This window comes from Salmo trutta, chromosome 27, assembly GCF_901001165.1.
Source record: "Salmo trutta chromosome 27, fSalTru1.1, whole genome shotgun sequence".
Taxonomy (NCBI): domain Eukaryota; kingdom Metazoa; phylum Chordata; class Actinopteri; order Salmoniformes; family Salmonidae; genus Salmo; species Salmo trutta.
Window position 1 is genome coordinate 29,366,235 of NC_042983.1, and position 19,888 is coordinate 29,386,122.

A 19,888-nucleotide genomic window follows, 5' to 3' on the forward strand; every position below is an offset into this window, starting at 1 on the left:
ACAGAGGTAGCCTATAGAATATTCATAAAATACATCCTCCAATTGCAATGTCTGCCTATGCTCATACACATTGTCTTAAGAAAATATTATTTTTAATACCCTCAAATGCCAAGTTAGGCATCTTTAATTTCAAAATAGGCTATCGCCATCAATCGTGAATTATAATTCTTCACAAAATGCCCAAACTGCATCTGCATGCCAGTCATTTGATATCAATCAGTTTTATGGGAATATGCATTTAGATATTGAATTACTTTTTGTGTGCAAATTAGAGCAGATGGTGTTAACTACACTGAACAAAATATACATGCAACATGTAAAATGTTGGTCCCATGTTTCATTAGCTGAAATAAAAGACAAGACACTTTCCCTCTACACAAAAGCTTATTTCTTTCTAATGTTGTTCATTTGTTTACATCCCTGTTAGTGAGCATTTCTCCTTTGTCAAGATAATACATCCACCTGACAGGTGTGGCATATCAATAAGCTGATTAAACAGCATGACACATGTGCACCTTGTACTAGGGAGAATAAAAGGCCACTCTAAAATGTGCAGTTTGGTCACAACACAATACCACAGATGTCTGAAGTGGTGAGGTAGTGTACAATTGGCATGTGGACTGCAGGAATGTCCAAGAGAGCTGTTGCCAGAGAATTGAATGTTCATTTCTCTACCATAACCCGCCTCCGTCGATTTAGAGAATTGGGCAGTACATCCGACCGGCCTCGCAGGCGCTAACCACGGCAGCCCAGGACCTCAACATCCGGCTACTTCACATCCGGGATCGTCTGTGGGGGTATTCCGGTCTATGATAAAACCCTTCTGTGGGGAAAAACTCATTCTGATTGACCGCGTGCGGCTGTTTTTAAGTAGCGCCCCTTTGCCTTGATGACAGCTTTGCGCACTTTCACAACCAGCTTCATGAGGAATGCTTTTCCAACAGTCTTGAAAGAGTTCCCACATATGGCTGTGCACTTGGTGGCTGCTTTTCCTTCACTCTGCGGTCCAACTCATCCCAAACCCTCTCAATTGGGTTGAGGTCGGGTGATTGTGGAGCCCAGGTCATCTGATGCAGCACTCCATCACTCTCCTTGGTCATATAGCCCTTACACAGCCTGGAGGTGTGTTTGGTCATTGTCCTGTTGAAAAACTAATGATAGTCCCACTAAGCGCAAACCAGATGGGATGGTGTATCGCAGCAGAATGCTGGGGTAGCCATGCTGGTTAAGTGTCCTTTGTATTTTATATAAATCACAGACGGTGTCACCAGCAAAGCACCATCACACCACCACCTCCGTGCTTCACAGTTGGGAACCACACACACGGAAATCATCCGTTTACCTACTCTGCATTTTACAAAGAGACAGCGGTTGGAACCAAAAATATCACATTTGGACTCATCAGACCAAAGGACAGATTTCCACTGGTCTAATGTCCATTGCTCGTGTTTCTTGGCCCAAGTAAGTTTCTTATTCTTATTGGTGTCCTTTAGTAGTGGTTTCTTTGCCACAATTCAACCATGAAGGCCCGATTCATGCAGTCTCTGAACAGTTGATGTTGAGATGTGGAGTTACTTAAACTCTGTGAAGCATTTATTTGGGCTGCAATTTCTGAGGCTGGTAACTCTTAACTTATCCTCTGCAGCAGAGGTACCTCTGGGTGTTTTCAGTGGGGGTCGTCATGAGAGACAGTTTCATCATAGTGCTTGGTGGTTTTTGCGACTTCACTTGAAACTTTCGAAGTTCTTGACTTTTTCCAGATTGACTGACCTTTGTCTTAAAGTAATGATGGACAGTCGTTTCTCTTTGCTTATTTGAGCTGTTCTTGCCATAATATGGACTTGGTCTTTTACCAAACAGGGCTATCTTCTGTATACCACCCTACCTTGTCACAACACAACTGATTGGCTCAAACTTATTAAGGAAAGAAATTCCACAAATTAACAAGGCACACCTGTTAATTGAAATGCATTCCAGGTGACTACCTCATGAAGCTGGTTGGGCGAATGCCAAGAGTGTGCAAAGATGTCAAGGCATTGGGTGGCTACTTTTGAATCTCAAATATAAAATGTATTTTGATTTTTTTAACACTTGGTTACTACATGATTCCATATGTGTTATTTCATAGTTATGTCTTCTCTATTATTCTACAATGTAGAAAATAGTAAACATTTATAAAAATCCTGGAATGAGTAGGTGCGTCAACTTTTGACTGGTACTATACATAAACTCAGCAAAAAAAGAAACGTCCTCTCACTGTCAACTGCGTTTATTTTCAGCAAGCTTAACATGTGTAAATATTTGTATGAACATGAGATTCAACATCTGAGATAAACTGAACAAGTTCCACAGACATGCGACTAGCATAAATTGAATGTGTCCCTGAACAAAGGGAGGGTCAAAAGTAGAGTCAGTATCTGGTGTGGTCACCAGCTGCATTAAGTACTGCAGTGCATCTCCTCCTCATGGACTGCACCAGATTTGCCAGTTCTTGCTGTGAGATGTTACCCTACTCTTCCACCAAGGCACCTGCAAGTCCCCGGACATTTCTGGGGGCAATGTCCCTAGCCCTCACCCTCCGATCCAACAGGTCCCAGACGTGCTCAATGGGATTGAGTTCCGGGCTCTTTGCTGGCCGTGACAGAACACTGACCTTCCTGTCTTGCAGGAAATCATGCACAGAATGAGCAGTATGGCTGGTGTCATTGTCATGCTGGAGGGTCATGTCAGGATGAGCCTGCCGGAAAGGTACCACGTGAGGGAGGAGGATGTCTTCCCTGTAACACAGCGTTGAGATTGCCTGCAATGACAACAAGTTCAGTCCGATGATGCTGTGACACACCGCCGGACACCACCTGCAAATCGATCTTGCTCCAGATTACAGGCCTCGGTGTAACACTCATTCCTTCGACGATAAACGCGAATCCGACCGTGAGACAAAACCGCGACTCGTCAGTGAAGAGCACTTTTTGCCAGTCCTGTCTGGTCCAGCGGCAGTGGGTTTGCGCCCATAGGCGACGTTGTTGCAGGTGATGTCTGGTGAGGACCTGCCTTACAACAGGCCTACAAGCCCTGTCCAGCCTCTCTCAGCCCATTGTGGACAGTCTGAGCACTGATGGAAGGATTGTGCATTCCTGGTGTAACTCGGGCAGTTGTTGCCATCCTGTACCTGTCCCGCAGGTGTGATGTTTGGATGTACCGATCCTATGCAGGTGTTACATGTGGTCTGCCACTGCGAGGACGATCAGCTGTCCATCCTGTCTCCCTGTAGCGCTGTCTTAGGCCTCTCACAGTACGGACATTGCAATTTATTGCCCTGGCCACATCTGCAATCCTCATGCCTCCTTGCAGCATGACTAAGGCATGTTCCCGCAGATGAGCAGGAACCCTGGGCATCTTTCTTTTGGTGTTTTTCAGAGTCAGTAGAAAGGCCTCTTTTAGTGTCCTAAGTTTTCATAACTGTGATATTTATTGCCTGCCGTCTGTAAGCTGATAGTGTCTTAACGACTGTTCCACAGGTGCATGTTCATTAATTGTTTATGGTTCATTGAACAAGCATGGGAAACAGTGTTTAAACCTTTTACAATGAGATCTGTGAAGTTATTTGGATTTTTACAAATTATCTTTGAAAGACAGGGTCCGGAAAAAGGGACGTTTTTTTTCTCCTGAGTTTATGTTCATTAACGCATGACTGCAAGAGACCAGTTGGAATGTCTAACAAAAATATTGGACAAATCAGCCTTTTATTTTAACTAGTGGTGTTTGAAGTTGCTGTTTAAAGTGCTGGACAAAGGCAAAACGCGGGACTGTCCTGCACAATCCGGGAGAAGTGGTCAAATACCATTTTACAATGTTTGGTGTACATACGGTATCTCCTAGTGTTAGACTTTACATATACTCCAGAGTCCATCGTGCTTAATGATTTTCTTAATGTGACGATGTCCCTCTGCGTCTGACCCTTGCCCTGCTGTAGCTTGAGAAACTAACTTGTCTTATGAAAATAAAGTTTATGCCACTTGTTTGATCGAACCTGCCGACTCAGTTTGGAACTCAGTTTAATTAGGATGCTGCAGTGTGGGACCTTGTCATAAAGAACGTTATCAATATTGTTATTAGGCTACGTGCAGTACACACGGTTTTATTTAAAAATGGTAATGTAGTGGAGGTCCAGGAACAAAATGATCACGGTCACCACACTCTTCTAGACCTTATTTAGACATCTTTCAAATGTATGTTCATGCTCATTTCACTGTTGTAGAGTCATAGCCTATTGCAGCAAAGGGTTTCATCATGTGACATTTGTATTTGTATTTTTTTAAATAGCTGATTTTAATGTAGTGGTGGTGCAATAGAAGATATATGGTGCCAAATAGCATGGGAATCCAAACTAAACAGCTCCATCTTGTTTCACTTTACTGATAAAATAACGAAAATTACTAAATTAATGAATAAATTTTTAAAAAACGGGTCACAAAAAAATTACGGTCAGATTCAATTTGGATTAGGAACAACAAACTGAAACAGCATATCCTTTGGCACTGTAAAGTCTTTGGAAACAAAGATACCGGATCTGAGGAAATCGTTACAAGCTACATCTTTATTTTTCCGCATTCGTCTGACATCGCTCTAATATAATTGGTTGATGTTGCTTTGACGTAAACAAATGAGCCACTTTGATTTGTTCAATGAATGACAGACACCGGATATAGACCTATCGCTCCACGCCCCATTTTTCTTTCTTTTTGTTCATCTACTTTAGCCAAGTCCTGAAGTCAAGGTAAGGCCAACTAACTACACTATTGGTCATGTTTAAAAAAAAAAATGTATCGTCGTGGACAACGGTTGATTTCCTTGAACTTTTAACTGATCATGTTTCATTTATTAATCTAGTAATATTACATTCGATATAAAGTACAGGCGTAACGTTACAATGTAGCCAACATAGAACCTAGAAACTCATCATGTAGAATGCACGGTAACGAAGCATTTCATATGCAGGGTAATTTTGCCGCGTTCAAAAGTAACTGGGAACTAGGAAAAATACGAGGTCAAATCATGACGTCAGTGATCTTCAGGTCGGAGCTCAAAAAAGAGGCCCGAGATCCGAGTTGGATGACCGTTCAAATCGATTTTTCCCAGTCAGAGCTCGTTTTCTTTCGAGTTCCCAGTTGATTTTAATGCGGCATTACTTGCATGAAGTGTAGTTATTACAGTTTACTCGATGTCCTGTCACAGTGGACTCATGCTGCCTTCATAACCAAGTGGAAAGGTGGTAATTACCGTTGTAAAGTCTTAAATACCAGTTGGATGCATTCACATGTTTTGAACTCGTTGACAAACGCTGATTGGCTAATGGACAACAAGCTGTGTCAACCATCAACAAAAGTACAGCTATCATGCTTGTAAACAAATGTTAACCATATGAATAGATTGCTTTTTATAAATTATGTTTTGTTGCATTTAACTGCAGAAAATGCTGTTATCAAGGTAATTTCCCTAGTGGGTGACATCAGGTCAGCATGTAGGAGAAGTCTGAGTTTAGGGATGGATGATGCCCCGCGCAAAACAACTGGGAAATCTCTGACTTTTGACTTCAATGCGTTCAAGACCCTGCTAGGTAAAGTCCCCCCTTATCTCAGCTCGCTGGTCACCATAGCAGCACCCACCTGTAGCACGCGCTCCAGCAGGTATATCTCTCTGGTCACCCCCAAAGCCAACTCCTCCTTCGGCCGCCTCTCCTTCCAGTTCTCTGCTGCCAATGACTGGAACGAACTACAAAAATCTCTGAAACTGGAAACACTTATCTCCCTCACTAGCTTTAAGCACCAGCTGTCAGAGCAGCTCACAGATTACTGCACCTGTACAGTGAGGGAAAACAATATTTGATCCCCTGCTGATTTTGTACGTTTGCCCACTGACAAAGAAATGATCAGTCTATAATTTTAATGTTAGGTTTAGAGACAGAATAACAACAAAAAAGTCCAGAAAAACACATGTCAAAAATGTTATAAATTGATTTGCATTTTAATGAGGGAAATAAGTATTTGACCCCCTCTCAATCAGAAAGATTTCTGTCTCCCAGGTGTCTTTTATACAGGTAACGAGCTGAGATTAGGAGCACACTCTTAAAGGGAGTGCTCCTAATCTCAGTTTGTTACCGGTATAAAAGACACCTGTCCACAGAAGCAATCAATCAATCAGATTCCAAACTCTCCACCATGGCCAAGACCAAAGAGCTCTCCAAGGATGTCAGGGACAAGATTGTAGACCTCCACAAGGCTGGAATGGGCTACAAGACCATCGCCAAGCAGCTTGGTGAGAAGGGGACAACAGTTGGTGCGATTATTCGCAAATGGAAGAAACACAAAAGAACTGTCAATCTCCCTCGGCCTGGGGCTCCATGCAAGATCTCACCTCGTGGAGTTGCAATTATCATGAGAACGATGAGGAATCAGCCCAGAACTACACGGGAGGATCTTGTCAATGATCTCAAGGCAGCTGGGACCATAGCCACCAAGAAAACAATTGGTAACACACTACGCCATGAAGGACTGAAATCCTGCAGCGCCCGCAAGGTCCCCCTGCTCAAGAAAGCACATATACATGCCCGTCTGAAGTTTGCCAATGAACATCTGAATGATTCAGAGGACAACTGGGTGAAAGTGTTGTGGTCAGATGAGACCAAAATGGAGCTCTTTGGCATCAACTCAATTCGCCGTGTTTGGAGGAGGAGGAATGCTGCCTATGACCCCAAGAACACCATCCCCACCGTCAAACATAAGGGGACAGGACAACTTCACCGCATCAAAGGGACGATGGGCGGGGCCTTGTACCGTCAAATCTTGGGTGAGAACCTCCTTCCCTCAGCCAGGGCATTGAAAATGTGTCTTGGATGGGTATTCCAGCATGACAATGACCCAAAACACACAGCCAAGGCAACAAAGGAGTGGCTCAAGAAGAAGCACATTAAGGTCCTGGAGTAGCCTAGCCATTCTCTAGACCTTAATCCCATAGAAAATCTGTGGAGGGAGCTGAAGGTTCGAGTTGCCAAACGTCAGCCTCGAAACCTTAATGACTTGGAGATCTGCAAAGAGGAGTGGGAGTGGGACAAAATCCCTCCTGAGATGTGTGCAAACCTGGTGGCCAACTACAAGAAATGTCTGACCTCTGTGATTGCCAACAAGGGTTTTGCCACCAAGTACTAAGTCATGTTTTGCAGAGGGGTCAAATACTTATTTCCCTCATTTAAAATGCAAATCATTTATTAACATTTTTGACATGCGTTTTTCTGGATGTTTTTGTTGTTATTCTGTCTCTCACTGTTAAAATAAACCTACCATTAAAATTATAGACTAATCATTTCTTTGTCAGTGGGCAAACGTACAAAATCAGCAGGGGATCAAATACTTTTTTCCCTCACTGTACATAGCACATCTATAATTTAGCCACAACAACTACCTCTTCCCCTACTGTATTTATTTATTTTGCTCCTTTGCACCCCATTATTTCTATTTCTACTTTGCACTTTCTTCCACTGCAAATCTACCATTCCAGTGTTTTACTTGCTATATTGTATTTACTTCTCCACCATGGCCTTTTTTTGCCTTTACCTCCCTTATTTCACCTCATTTGCTCACATTGTACACTGCTCAGAAAAATAAAGGGAACACTTAAACAACACATCCTAGATCTGAATGAAAGAAATAATCTTATTAAATACTTTTTTCTTTACATAGTTGAATGTGCTGACAACAAAATCACACAAAAATAATCAATGGAAATCCAATTTATCAACCCATGGAGGTCTGGATTTGGAGTCACACTCAAAATTAAAGTGGAAAACCACACTACAGGCTGATCCAACTTTGATATAATGTCCTTAAAACAAGTCAAAATGAGGCTCAGTAGTGTGTGTGGCCTCCACGTGCCTGTATGACCTCCCTACAACGCCTGGGCATGCTCCTGATGAGGTGGCGGATGGTCTCCTGAGGGATCTCCTCCCAGACCTGGACTACAGCATCCGCCAACTCCTGGACAGTCTGTGGTGCAACGTGGCGTTGGTGGATGGAGCGAGACATGATGTCCCAGATGTGCATAATTGGATTCAGGTCTGGGGAACGGGCGGGCCAGTCCATAGCATCAATGCCTTCCTCTTGCAGGAACTGCTGACACACTCCAGCCACATGAGGTCTAGCATTGTCTTGCATTAGGAGGAACCCAGGGCCAACCGCACCAGCATATGGTCTCACAAGGGGTCTGAGGATCTCATCTCGGTACCTAATGGCAGTCAGGCTACCTCTGGCGAGCACATGGAGGGCTGTGCGGCCCCCCCAAAGAAATGCCACCCCACACCATGACTGACCCACCGCCAAACCGGTCATGCTGGAGGATGTTGCAGACAGCAGAACGTTCTCCACGGCGTCTCCAGACTCTGTCACGTCTGTCATGTGCTCAGTGTGAACCTGCTTTCATCTGTGAAGAGCACAGGGCGCCAGTGGCGAATTTGCCAATCGTGGTGTTCTCTGGCAAATGCCAAACGTCCTGGGCTGTAAGCACAACCCCCACCTGTGGACGTCGGGCCCTCATACCACCCTCATGTAGTCTGTTTCTGACCGTTTGAGCAGACACATGCACATTTGTGGCCTGCTGGAGGTCATTTTGCAGGGCTCTGGCAGTGCTCCTCCTGCTCCTCCTTGCACAAAGGCGGAGGTAGTGGTCCTGCTGCTGGGTTGTTGCCCTCCTACGGCCTCCTCCACGTCTCCTGATGTACTGGCCTGTCTCCTTGTAGCGCCTCCATGCTCTGGACACTACGCTGACAGACACAGCAAACCTTCTTGCCACAGCTCGCATTGATGTGCCATCCTGGATGAGCTGCACTACCTGAGCCACTTGTGTGGGTTGTAGACTCCGTCTCATGCTACCACTAGAGTGAAAGCATCGCCAGCATTCAAAAGTGACCAAAACATCAGCCAGGAAGCATAGGAACTGAGAAGTGATCTGTGATCTCCATCTGCAGAACCACTCCTTTATTGGGGGTGTCTTGCTTATTGCCTATAATTTCCACCTGTTGTCTATTCCATTTGCACAACAGCATGTGAAATGTATTGTCATCAGTGTTGCTTCCTAAGTGGACAGTTAGATTTCACAGAAGTGTGATTGACTTGGAGTTACATTGTGTTGTTTAAGTGTTCCCTTTATTTTTTTGAGCAGTGTATATAGACTTATTTTTCTACTGTATGTTTGTTTTACTCCATGTGTAACTCTGTGTTGTTGTATGTGTCGAACTGCTTTGCTTTATCTTGTCCAGATCGCAATTGTAAATGAGAACTTGTTCTCAACTTGCCTACCTGGTTAAATAAAGGTGAAATAAATTTAAAAGACAACTGGGAACTCATGGAAAGAAATCTAAAGCTCGGACTTTCCGACCTGAAGAATCCAGTTGTCTTGAACGCACCATGAGTTTCCCACTAGTAATTACAAGTTGGAGGGGCGTTCAAGTGGATCTTTCCAAGTCGTGTATAGTAAATTCCACCTTTCCACATGGTTATGAACGCAGCATTAGTTGTATAGGACTATACTGGGCCATATATAGCATTTGAGTCATTCAGGGTTGTGCTTTTTCCATTAAAGATGAACATTTGTTTTCCCCTTAAAAAGAGGGAAGCGCTAGCGTGACTCAACATCAATCAATCCAATGTATTTTATAAAGCCCTTTTCTTTTTACAAACATAGCAGAGTGAAGGTGGTTTTGAACAGTAGACTACCATGTATGCAATGCTGGTGGTATGTCCCAGTCTCTGTTCAGTTTGATTTGAGAACAGTTTCATTTGTCGTGGTACAGTGTACCTATTTTTAAAAAGTGTATGTAGAGAGAAGGTGTGAGAAGTGTAACATTGAACAGCCAAAAATGATGTGACTGGTCTTTGTATTGGCAGTGCTGATGGAGGCCCCACTGCCCCCCCGTGAGTCTGGCCGGTTCGTGGTGGAACACAGTCAGGATGTGTTTGTGGAGGAGGAGGGCGTGCGGAGGGTAGCGGAGATGCTCTACGCCCTGCGGAAGAGCGAGGAGCTCACAGCCAGTGGCTGGAAGAAGGCCAACCCCTTGGCCCCCTCCCCAACCTCCGATCATGCCCTGAACTGGGTGTTTGTAGTCGACACAATGAACTTCTCCTTCTGGCCCGAACGGGAGGACCAGCAGTGTGAGGTGACGTACCGTGGGACCACCTACTACGGTTACATGACCCTCTGTGCTGCCATCACCAGAGCAATGGAAGAGGGTAGGAAGGGGCGATATCCAGATTTTCATACCGTTTCTGTACCATATGGTATTACCGGAAATGCACACAAGGGGCACTATAAAATGTTTTTTTTACGCACAAACAATTTAGGCAACAAGGATCTTGATCCAGGAGGAGATTCAATGTATCTCCTGTAACCAAGAAGCTTGATCTTGACATCTAGCCACTTAGCTTGCAAGTTAGCAAACCAAATGCATAGCTGGAGCCCTGAGCTGGATATAATTTATTTAACACATCTTAGATTTATTTTAGTTATACTTAACCTATAGCTATAAGCAGTGGCGTAGCACACAACCCCTCAGCCCCCGTGAGGCGGTGATGCCCCCAACCCCCCCCAAAAAACAATAAATGAAACGGTATTGAAAATATCGGTATTTCGAAATACCCTGGTAAACGGTAGATTGCCCAAGCCTAGAAGAGGGTGAGCGCTACAGCCCTATATCTGTTCTGTCTAGGGCTGCCTGTCCTCTCATACACAAACTGCTCTGTGCTGTTTGTTTGTACACTGTTTTCGTTTGCAGAATGCATGCATGATAAAACCTTTGAAGTAAATTACACTCTTGCCTGTTCTAAAAATGACCGTTCAGTCTTAACACATTTTCAGTAACATTTCCAATGACCTATTGTCCATCTGAACGCAGCTAATCAAGATACCATGCCCTCTATAGGTATTCCCATCACAGAACCGTCCTATTTCTCCCAGATGAGTGTTGAGGAGCTGGGCCGTGTCTTGCGCTCTGATAACAACACGCCCATGCCCATGCTTGAGGAGCGTCACCGGGTGCTCACAGAGGGGGGACGTGTGCTCCTGCAGCACGGAGGGAGCTTCCGGAGCTTCATAAGCCCTGCCGGTAGCGATGTGCAGAAGATGGTGGAGCTCATTGTAGACAACCTGCCCTCATACAGGGACGAGGCCACATACAAGGTCATACACAAAACACAACCTCTTCAACATAATGTAGGGTGAATTCGGAATAAGTGGGACACTTTTTGCATTTCTGTCTTCTGTAACCTATCCAACATATTATCCCATGATACATTTTTGAAATACTCAAGATATTTCCTAATCTCACACTTATTTTAATTTACATTTGTCATTTAGCAGACATTCTTATCCAGAGCAACTTGCAGTTAGTGCATTCCGAGCAACTTAAGATAGCTAGGTGGGACAACCACACTTCACAGGCATAGAAAGTAAAACATTTCCTCAACGTAGCTGTCAGTAGAGTCAGTGTTGGGGGGGGGTTGGTCAAGTGTAAGTTCTGTTTCTTTAAAAAACAGCACTCGGTGAGGAGGATTATTTAAGATACTGTTTGAAGAGGTAGAGTTTCAGGTGCTTTCAGAAGATGGGCAGGGACTCTGCTGACCTAGCTTCAGGGGGAAGCTGGTTCCACCATTGGGGTGCCAGGACAGAGAAGAGCTTGAACTGGGCTGAATGGGAGCTGCCCTCCCGTAGGGGTAGCAGGGCCAAGATACCTGAGGTGGCGGGTTGGGGTGTAGGGTTTGAGCATAGCCTGAAGGTAGGGATTTTTATATCCTATTCACAGGAGGCATGACACACACATTTGTGTACACTGAGTCAAAACCATATTTTTTGTTTGCATTTGGTGGACTGGGATAGTAGGTTAAACAGGGACACCATTATTATAGTCCTAATTGTACCCCAATGACAATTACATTTTGTGTGATAAGGAAGCATCTGAAGATTTTAGAAATATATCATGTGTTGGGCTAATATGTTAGATGTCTGAAGAGGTTATAAAAAGTCTCCCACTTTTTCTGAATTCACCCAAATAACAGTGCTAATAAGAGTACTACAATAAATAATTAACAGTATATAGTACTACAATAACCAGAGCCCCGCCTAACCTAAGTACAAGGCTTCCCTACTGGATCTCTTTCCTCCATTGGAGAAGGCTATAAGACTGTCCCACTTTAGCTACTCCATGATGTCCTACTTTAGCAAGCTGTGGTTGGTAAAGCGGGACAACTATTAAAAAAAAATCACTGAATTACAAAATTGAAACATAATATTAGTAACTTTTTAATGTATTTTGATGCACCAGTACATAGTATACACATTTACATCATAATTTGGCTCAGTGCATTATTTGACAGTTTTATAACCTTAACTTTTTTCTGTTTTGATGTTATGTCACTGATCTTAACTTGTGCTTTGCGGGGTGAGCTTCCTGTTTGCAGCTTGCGCTGCTTCCCTCTGATTTCACACGAATAAAGTGATGTGATTTTGATCTTGTGGTTTCTCTGCAAGGGCTTAATACCCAAGAAATAAACGCATCAGGATTAAGCTGTCCCAGTTAATAGGATGACCCACTCATTCCAAATTCACCTTGTGTAGAGAGCAAGAGCACAAATGTGCCTCAGGTGCTGTAAGAGTAATGTGGAAATGGTGCCATGTGGAAGCAAGGGTTAAAAATGTGTTTCAGTTACACACAATACAGTATGTTATCTATGCTATACATTCATTACCATACTTTTGATTATACAGTCGTGGCCAAAAGTTTTGAGAATGACACAAATATTAATTTTCACAAAGTCTGCTGCCTCAGTTTGCATATACTCCAGAATGTTATGAAGAGTGATCAGATGAATTGCAATTAATTGAAAAGTCCCTCTTTGCCATGCAAATTAACTGAATCCCCCAAAAACATTTCCACTGCATTTCAGCCCTGCCACAAAAGGACCAGCTGACATCATGTCAGTGATTCTCTCGTTAACACAGGTGTGAGTGTTGACAAGGACAAGGCTGGAGATCACTCTGTCATGCTGATTGAGTTCAAATAACAGACTAGAAGCTTCAAAAGGAGGGTAATGCTTGGAATCATTGTTCTTCCTCTGTCAATCATGGTTACCTGCAAGGAAACGCGTGCCGTCATCATTGCTTTGCACAAAAAGGGCTTCGCAGGCAAGGATATTGCTGCCAGTAAGATTGTACCTAAATCAACCATTTATCGGATCAACAAGAACTTCAAGGAGAGCGGTTCAATTGTTGTGAAGAAGGCTTCAGGGCGCCCAAGAAAGTCCAGCAAGCGCCAGGACCGTCTCCTAAAGTTGATTCAGCTGCAGGATCGGGGCACCACCAGTACAGAGCTTGCTCAGGAATGGCAGCAGGGAGGTGTGAGTGCATCTGCACGCACAGTGAGGCGAAGACTTTTTGAGGATGGCCTGTGTCAAGAAGAGCAGCAAAGAAGCCACTTCTCTCCAGGAAAAACATCAGGGACAGACTGATATTCTGCAAAAGGTACAGGGATTGGACTGCTGAGGACTGGGGTAAAGTCATTTTCTCTGATGAATCCCCTTTCCGGAGAAGACAAGGTGAGCGCTACCATCAGTCCTGTGTCATGCCAACAGTAAAGCATCCTGAGACCATTCATGTGTGGGGTTGCTTCTCAGCCAAGGGAGTGGGCTCACTCAAAATTTTGCCTAAGAACACAGCCATGAATAAAGAATGGTACCAACACATCTTCCGAGAGCAACTTCTCCCAACAATCCAGGAACAGTTTGGTGATGAACAATGCCTTTTCCAGCATGATGGAGCACCTTGCCATAAGGCAAAAGTGATAACTAAGTGGCTCAGGGAACAAAACATTGATATTTTTGTTCCAATGCCAGGAAACTCCCCAGACCTTAATCCCATTGAGAACTTGTGGTCAATCCTCAAGAGGCGGGTGGACAAACAAAAACCCACAAATTCTGACAAACTCCAAGCATTGATTATGCATGAATGGGCTGCCATCAGTCAGGATGTGACCCAGAAGTTAATTGACAGCATGCCGGGGCGGATTGCAGAGGTCTTGAAAAAGAAAGGTCAACACTGCAAATATTGACTCTTTGCATCAACTTCATGTAATTGTCAATAAAAGCCTTTGACACTTATGAAATGCTTGTAATTATACTTCAGTGTTCCATAGTAACATCTGACAAAAATATCTAAAGGCACTGAAGCAGCAAACTTTTAAAATTAATATTTGTGTCATTCTCAAAACTTTTGGCCACGACTGTACAGTGGCATAAAGACATTCTAAGTTTGACTAAACTAAAGGCAAAGTGTTATCTCAGAGCTCCCCCTCCTGGCCAAAAATATAAGTGCAGACCCTACTTCAGCTCTCTTGAGGTAATTGTATATAATGTGTATATATACAGTCTATGGGTAATTGAGCTTCAACTATGAGTCCTCGTTGTAGTGGAACTAAGGAATAGCAAGTGATTCCACATCGTCTACATACATGTATAAAACCCACTCGAGCATCTACTTCTAAAAATTCACCTTTCCAGAAACAAGTCTCTCACTGTTGCCACTTGCTATAGACCACCCTCTGCCCCCAGCTGTGCCCTCGACACCATATGTGAATTGATTGCCCCCCATCTATCTTCTGAGCTTGTGCTACTAGGTGACCTAAACTGGGACATGCTTAACACCCCGGCCATCCTACAATCTAAGCTTGATGCCCTCAATCTCACACAAATTATCAATGAACCTACCAGGTACAACCATAAATCCGTAAACACGGGCACCCTCATAGATATCATCCTAACTAACTCGCCCTCCAAATACACCTCTGCTATTTTCAATCAAGATCTCAGCGATCACTGCCTCATTGCCTGCATCCGTAATGGGTCTGCGATCAAACGACCACCCCTCATCTCTGTCAAACGCTCTCTAAAACACTTCTGCGAGCAGGCCTTTCTAATCGTCCTGGCCGGGGTATCCTGGAATGACAGACCTCATCCCGTCAGTAGAGGATGCCTGGTTATTCTTTAAAAGTGCCTTCCTCACCATCTTAAATAAGCATGCCCCATTCAATTTTTTTAAACTAGGAATAGATATAGTTCTTGGTTCACTCCAGACCTGTCTGCCCTTGACCAGCACAAAAACATCCTATGGCGTTCTGCATTAGCATCAAATAGCCCCCGTGATATGCAACTTTTCAGGGAAGTTAGGAACAAATATACACAGGCAGTTAGGAAAGCTAAGGCTTGCTTTTTCAAACAGAAATTTGCATCCTGTAGTACAAACTCAAAAAAGTTCTGGGACACTGTAAAGTCCATGGAGAATAAGAGCACCTCCTCCCAGCTGCCCACTGTTCTGAGGCTAGGAAACACTGTTACCACCGATAAATCCACTATAATTGAGAATTTCAATAAGCATTTCTCTACGGCTGGCCATGCTTTCCACCTGGCTACCCCTACCCCGGTCAACTGCCCGGCACCCTCCACAGCAACCCGCCCAAGCCCCCACCATTTCTCCTTCACCCAAATCCAGATAGCTGATGTTCTGAAAGAGCTGCAAAATCTGGACCCCTACAAGTCAGCCGGGCTAGACAATCTGGACCCTCTCTTTCTAAAATTAACTGCCGAAATTGTTGCAACCCCTATTACTAGCCTGTTCAACCTCCCTTTCGTATCGTTTGAGATTCCCAAAGATTAGAAAGCTGCTGCGGTCATCCCCCTCTTCAAAGGGGGTGACACTCTAGACCCAAACTGCTACAGACCTATATCTATCCTACACTGTCTTTCTAAGGTCTTCGAAAGCCAAGTTAACAAACAGATTACCGACCATTTCAAATCCCACCGTACCTTCTCCGCTATGCAATCTGGTTTCAGAGCTGGTCATGGGTGCACCTCAGCCACGCTCAAGGTCCTAAACAATATCATAACCGCCATCGATAAGAGACATTACTGTGCAGCCGTATTCATCGACCTGGCCAAGGCTTTCGACTCTGTCAATCACCACATTCTTATTGGCAGACTCGACAGCCATGATTTCTCAAATGATTGCCTCGCCTGGTTTACCAACTACTTCTCTGATAGAGTTCAGTGTGTCAAATCGGAGGGCCTGTTGTCCGGACCGCTGGCAGTCTCTATGGGTGTGCCACAGGGTTCAATTCTCGGGCCGACTCTCTTCTCTGTATACATCAATGATTTTGCTCTTGCTGCTGGTGATTCTCTGATCCACCTCTACGCAGACGACACCATTCTGTATACTTCTGGCCCCTCTTTGGACACTGTGTTAACTGCCCTCCAGACGACCTTCAATGCCATACAACTCTCCTTCCGTGGCCTCCAACTGCTCTTAAATGCAAGTAAAACTAAATGCATGCTATTCAATCGATCACTGCCCGCACCTGCTCGCCCGTCCAGCATCACTACTCTGGACGGCTCTGACTTAGAATACGTGGACAACTACAAATACCTAGGTGTCTGGTTAGACTGTAAACTCTCCTTCCAGACTCACATTAAGCATCTCCAATCCAAAATTAAATCTAGAATCGGCTTCCTATATCGCAACAAAGCATCCTTCACTCATGCTGCCAAACATACCCTCGTAAAACTGACCATCCTACTGATCCTCGACTTCGGCGATGTCGTCTATAAAATAGCCTCCAACACTCTACTCAACAAATTGGATGCAGTCTATCACAGTGCCATCCGTTTTGTCACCAAAGCCCCATATACTACCCACCACTGCGACCTGTATGCTCTCGTTGGTTGGCCCTCGCTTCATACTCGTCGCCAAACCCACTGGCTACAGGTTATCTACAAGTCTCTGCTAGGTAAAGCCCCGCCTTATCTCAGCTCACTGGTCACCATAGCAGCACCCACTCGTAGCACACACTCCAGCAGGTATATCTCACTGGTCACCCCCAAAGCCAATTCCTCCTTTGGTCGCCTTTCCTTCCAGTTCTCTGCTGCCAATGACTGGAACGAACTGCAAAAATCTCTGAAGCTGGAGACTCATATCTCCCTTACTAGCTTTAAGCACCAGCTGTCAGAGCAGCTCACAGATCACTGCACCTGTACATAGCCCATCTGTAAACAGCTCATCTATCCACCTCATCCCCATACTGTATTTATTTATTTATCTTGCTCCTTTGCACCCCAGTATCTCTACTTGCACATTCATCTTCTGCACATCTACCATTCCAGAGTTTAATTGCCATATTGTAATTACTTCGCCACCATGGCCTATTTATTGCCTTAAGTCCCTTATCTTACCTCATTTGCACTCACTGTATATAGACTTTTTGTTTTCTTTTTTCTACTGTATTATTGACTGTATGTTTTGTTTATTCCATGTGTAACTCTGTGTTGTTGTATGTGTCGAATTGCTATGCTTTATCTTGGCCAGGTCGCAGTTGCAAATGAGAACTTGTTCTCAACTAGCCTACCTGGTTAAATAAAGGTGAAATAAAAACAAATGTACATAAACAGTATACAGTGCATTCGGAAAGTATTCAGACCGCTTGACTTTTTCCAAATTTTTTTACTTTACAGCTTTATTCTAAAATGTATTAAATCATTTTATCCCATTAATCTACACACATTAATCTACACCATGATGACAAAGCAAAAACAGTTTTTAGAAATGTTTCAATGTGTGTATATATAAACCCCCCCCCAGGAAATATCACATTTATATAAGTATTCAGACCCTTTACACAGTACTTTGTTGAAGCACCTTTGGCAGTGACTACAGCCTCGAGTCTTCTTGGGTATGATGCTACAAGCTTAGCACACCTGTATTTGGAAAGTTTCTCCCATTCTTCTCTGTAGATCCTCTCAAGCTCTGTTAGGTTGGATGGGGAGCGTCACTGCACAGCTATTTTCAGGTCTCTCCAGAGATGTTTGATTGGGTTCAAGTCCAGGCTCTGGCAGGGCCACTCAAGGATATTCAAAGACTTGTCCCGAAGCCACTCCTGCATTGTCTTGGCTGTGTGCTTAGGGTTGTTGTCCTGCTGGAAGGTGAACCTTCATCCCAGTCTTAGGTCTGGAGCGCTCTGGAGCAGGTTTTCATCAAGGATCTCTCTGTACTTTTCTCCGTTCATCTTTCCCTCGATCCTGACTAGTCTCACAGTCCCTGCAGCTGAAAAACATCCCCACAGCATGATACTGCCACCACCATGCTTCACCGTAGGGATGGTGCCAGGTTTCCTCCAGATGTGACACTTGACATTCAGGTTGAATAGTTAAATCTTGGTTTCACCAGACCAGAGAATCTTCTAATGGTATGAGTCCTTTAGGTGCCATTTGGCAAACTCCAAGTGGGTTTTTACTGAGGAGAGGCTTCCGTCTGGCCACTCTACCATAAAGGCCTGATTGTTGGAGTGCTCCAGAGATGGTTGTCCTTCTGGAAGGTTCTCCCATCTCCACAGAGAAACTCTGGAGCCCTGTCAGAGTGACCAACGGGTTCTTTGTCACCTCCCTGACCAAGGCCCTTCTCCCCCAGTTGGTCAGTTTGGCCAGGCGGCCAGCGCTAGGAAGAGTCTTGGTGGTTCCAAACTTCTTCCATTTAAGAATGATGGCGGCCAATGTGTTCTTGGGGACCTTCAATGCTGCAAAAATGTTCTGGTACCCTTCCCCAGATCCGTGCTTTGAAACAACCCTGTCTCGTAGCTCTACGGACAATTCCTTTGACCTCGTGGCTTAGTTTTTGCTCTGACAACTGTGGGACCTTATATAGACAGGTGTGTGCCTTTCCAAATCATGTCCAATCAAATGAATTTACCACAGGTGGACTCCAAGTTGTAGAAACATCTCAAGGATGATCAATGGAAACAGGATGCACCTGAGATCAATTTCGAGTCTCATAACAAAAGGCCTGACTACTTATGTAAATAAGCTTTTTCAGCTTTTTACTTGTAAATAAATGTTAAAAAATGTCTAAACCTGGTTTTGCTTTGTCATTATTGGGTATTTTGTGTAGATTAATGAGGAAAACAATTATTTAATACATTTTAGAGTAAGGCTGTAACATAGCAAAATGTGGAAAAGTCAAGGGGACTTAAAACTTTCCGAATGCACTATATGCATGCCTATGGTTGATATGTTCATGGTGAAAGCAGTCTCTGTGTGAACGTGTCTTGTCAACTGAATTGTCTGTGTGTCTACCTCAGGGAAAGAGGATTTCACTCTACAAGCGAGCTCAGATTCTGGTGGCTGATTTGTGGGGCATCATGGAGGCCAGGGTAGAGGGGGACATGCCAAACCTGGACTTCCTCACCATGTTTGCTGACTACAGAGTACCACAGGCCCTGGTCCACCTGGGGGCACTACGCTACTCAGACACCCTAATGGAGACATTGAGGAACGGTTAGTCTTTTCTCCCCTCTATGCTGTGCGTGTGTGTGTTGGAACCTCCTTTGACCCTCTTCTCTCTCTCAGGTGAGTTGCTCAGCTCAGGCGACAGGAGAGAGGTAGAGATTCGTGGCTGCTCTATCTGGTGTGTGGAGAAGATCAAGGCACACCTGTGGAGTCTGGTTGAAGAGCGAGATGGCCAAAGCTGCCATATCAACTCTGCCATCATTGACTTTTATCTCTGGCCTTATGCCAAACAGCACCATAAAGAGATGGCCCACATTCCCATACACCACACACGCTGCATATATTACTGACAGGCCTACACAGAGAAACTATTTTTGTGATTAAAAAAAAATAAAACATTTCAATGTTGTCTGGTCCTTATTGTTTCACTTTATGCAAAGAACTTTGGCTTTGGATCTCTGGCTGAGGATGACCATACTAAAAATAAAATATAGTCTTGAAAATGTTGGCTATCACATCACTTTCTT

General features: G+C 44.1%; 1 protein-coding gene across 1 annotated transcript; it reads left to right on the plus strand.

The window, feature by feature from the left end:
- Positions 1-4,677: 4,677 nt before the first annotated feature.
- Positions 4,678-19,859, plus strand: qng1 (Q-nucleotide N-glycosylase 1). Its single transcript, XM_029717696.1, has 5 exons — positions 4,678-4,777; positions 9,936-10,277; positions 10,967-11,223; positions 19,214-19,409; positions 19,482-19,859. The coding sequence occupies exons 2-5, from the start codon at positions 9,941-9,943 to the stop codon at positions 19,709-19,711; spliced, it is 1,020 nt and encodes a 339-aa protein (XP_029573556.1). The 5' UTR covers positions 4,678-4,777; positions 9,936-9,940; the 3' UTR covers positions 19,712-19,859.
- The last annotated feature ends 29 nt before the right edge of the window (positions 19,860-19,888 follow it).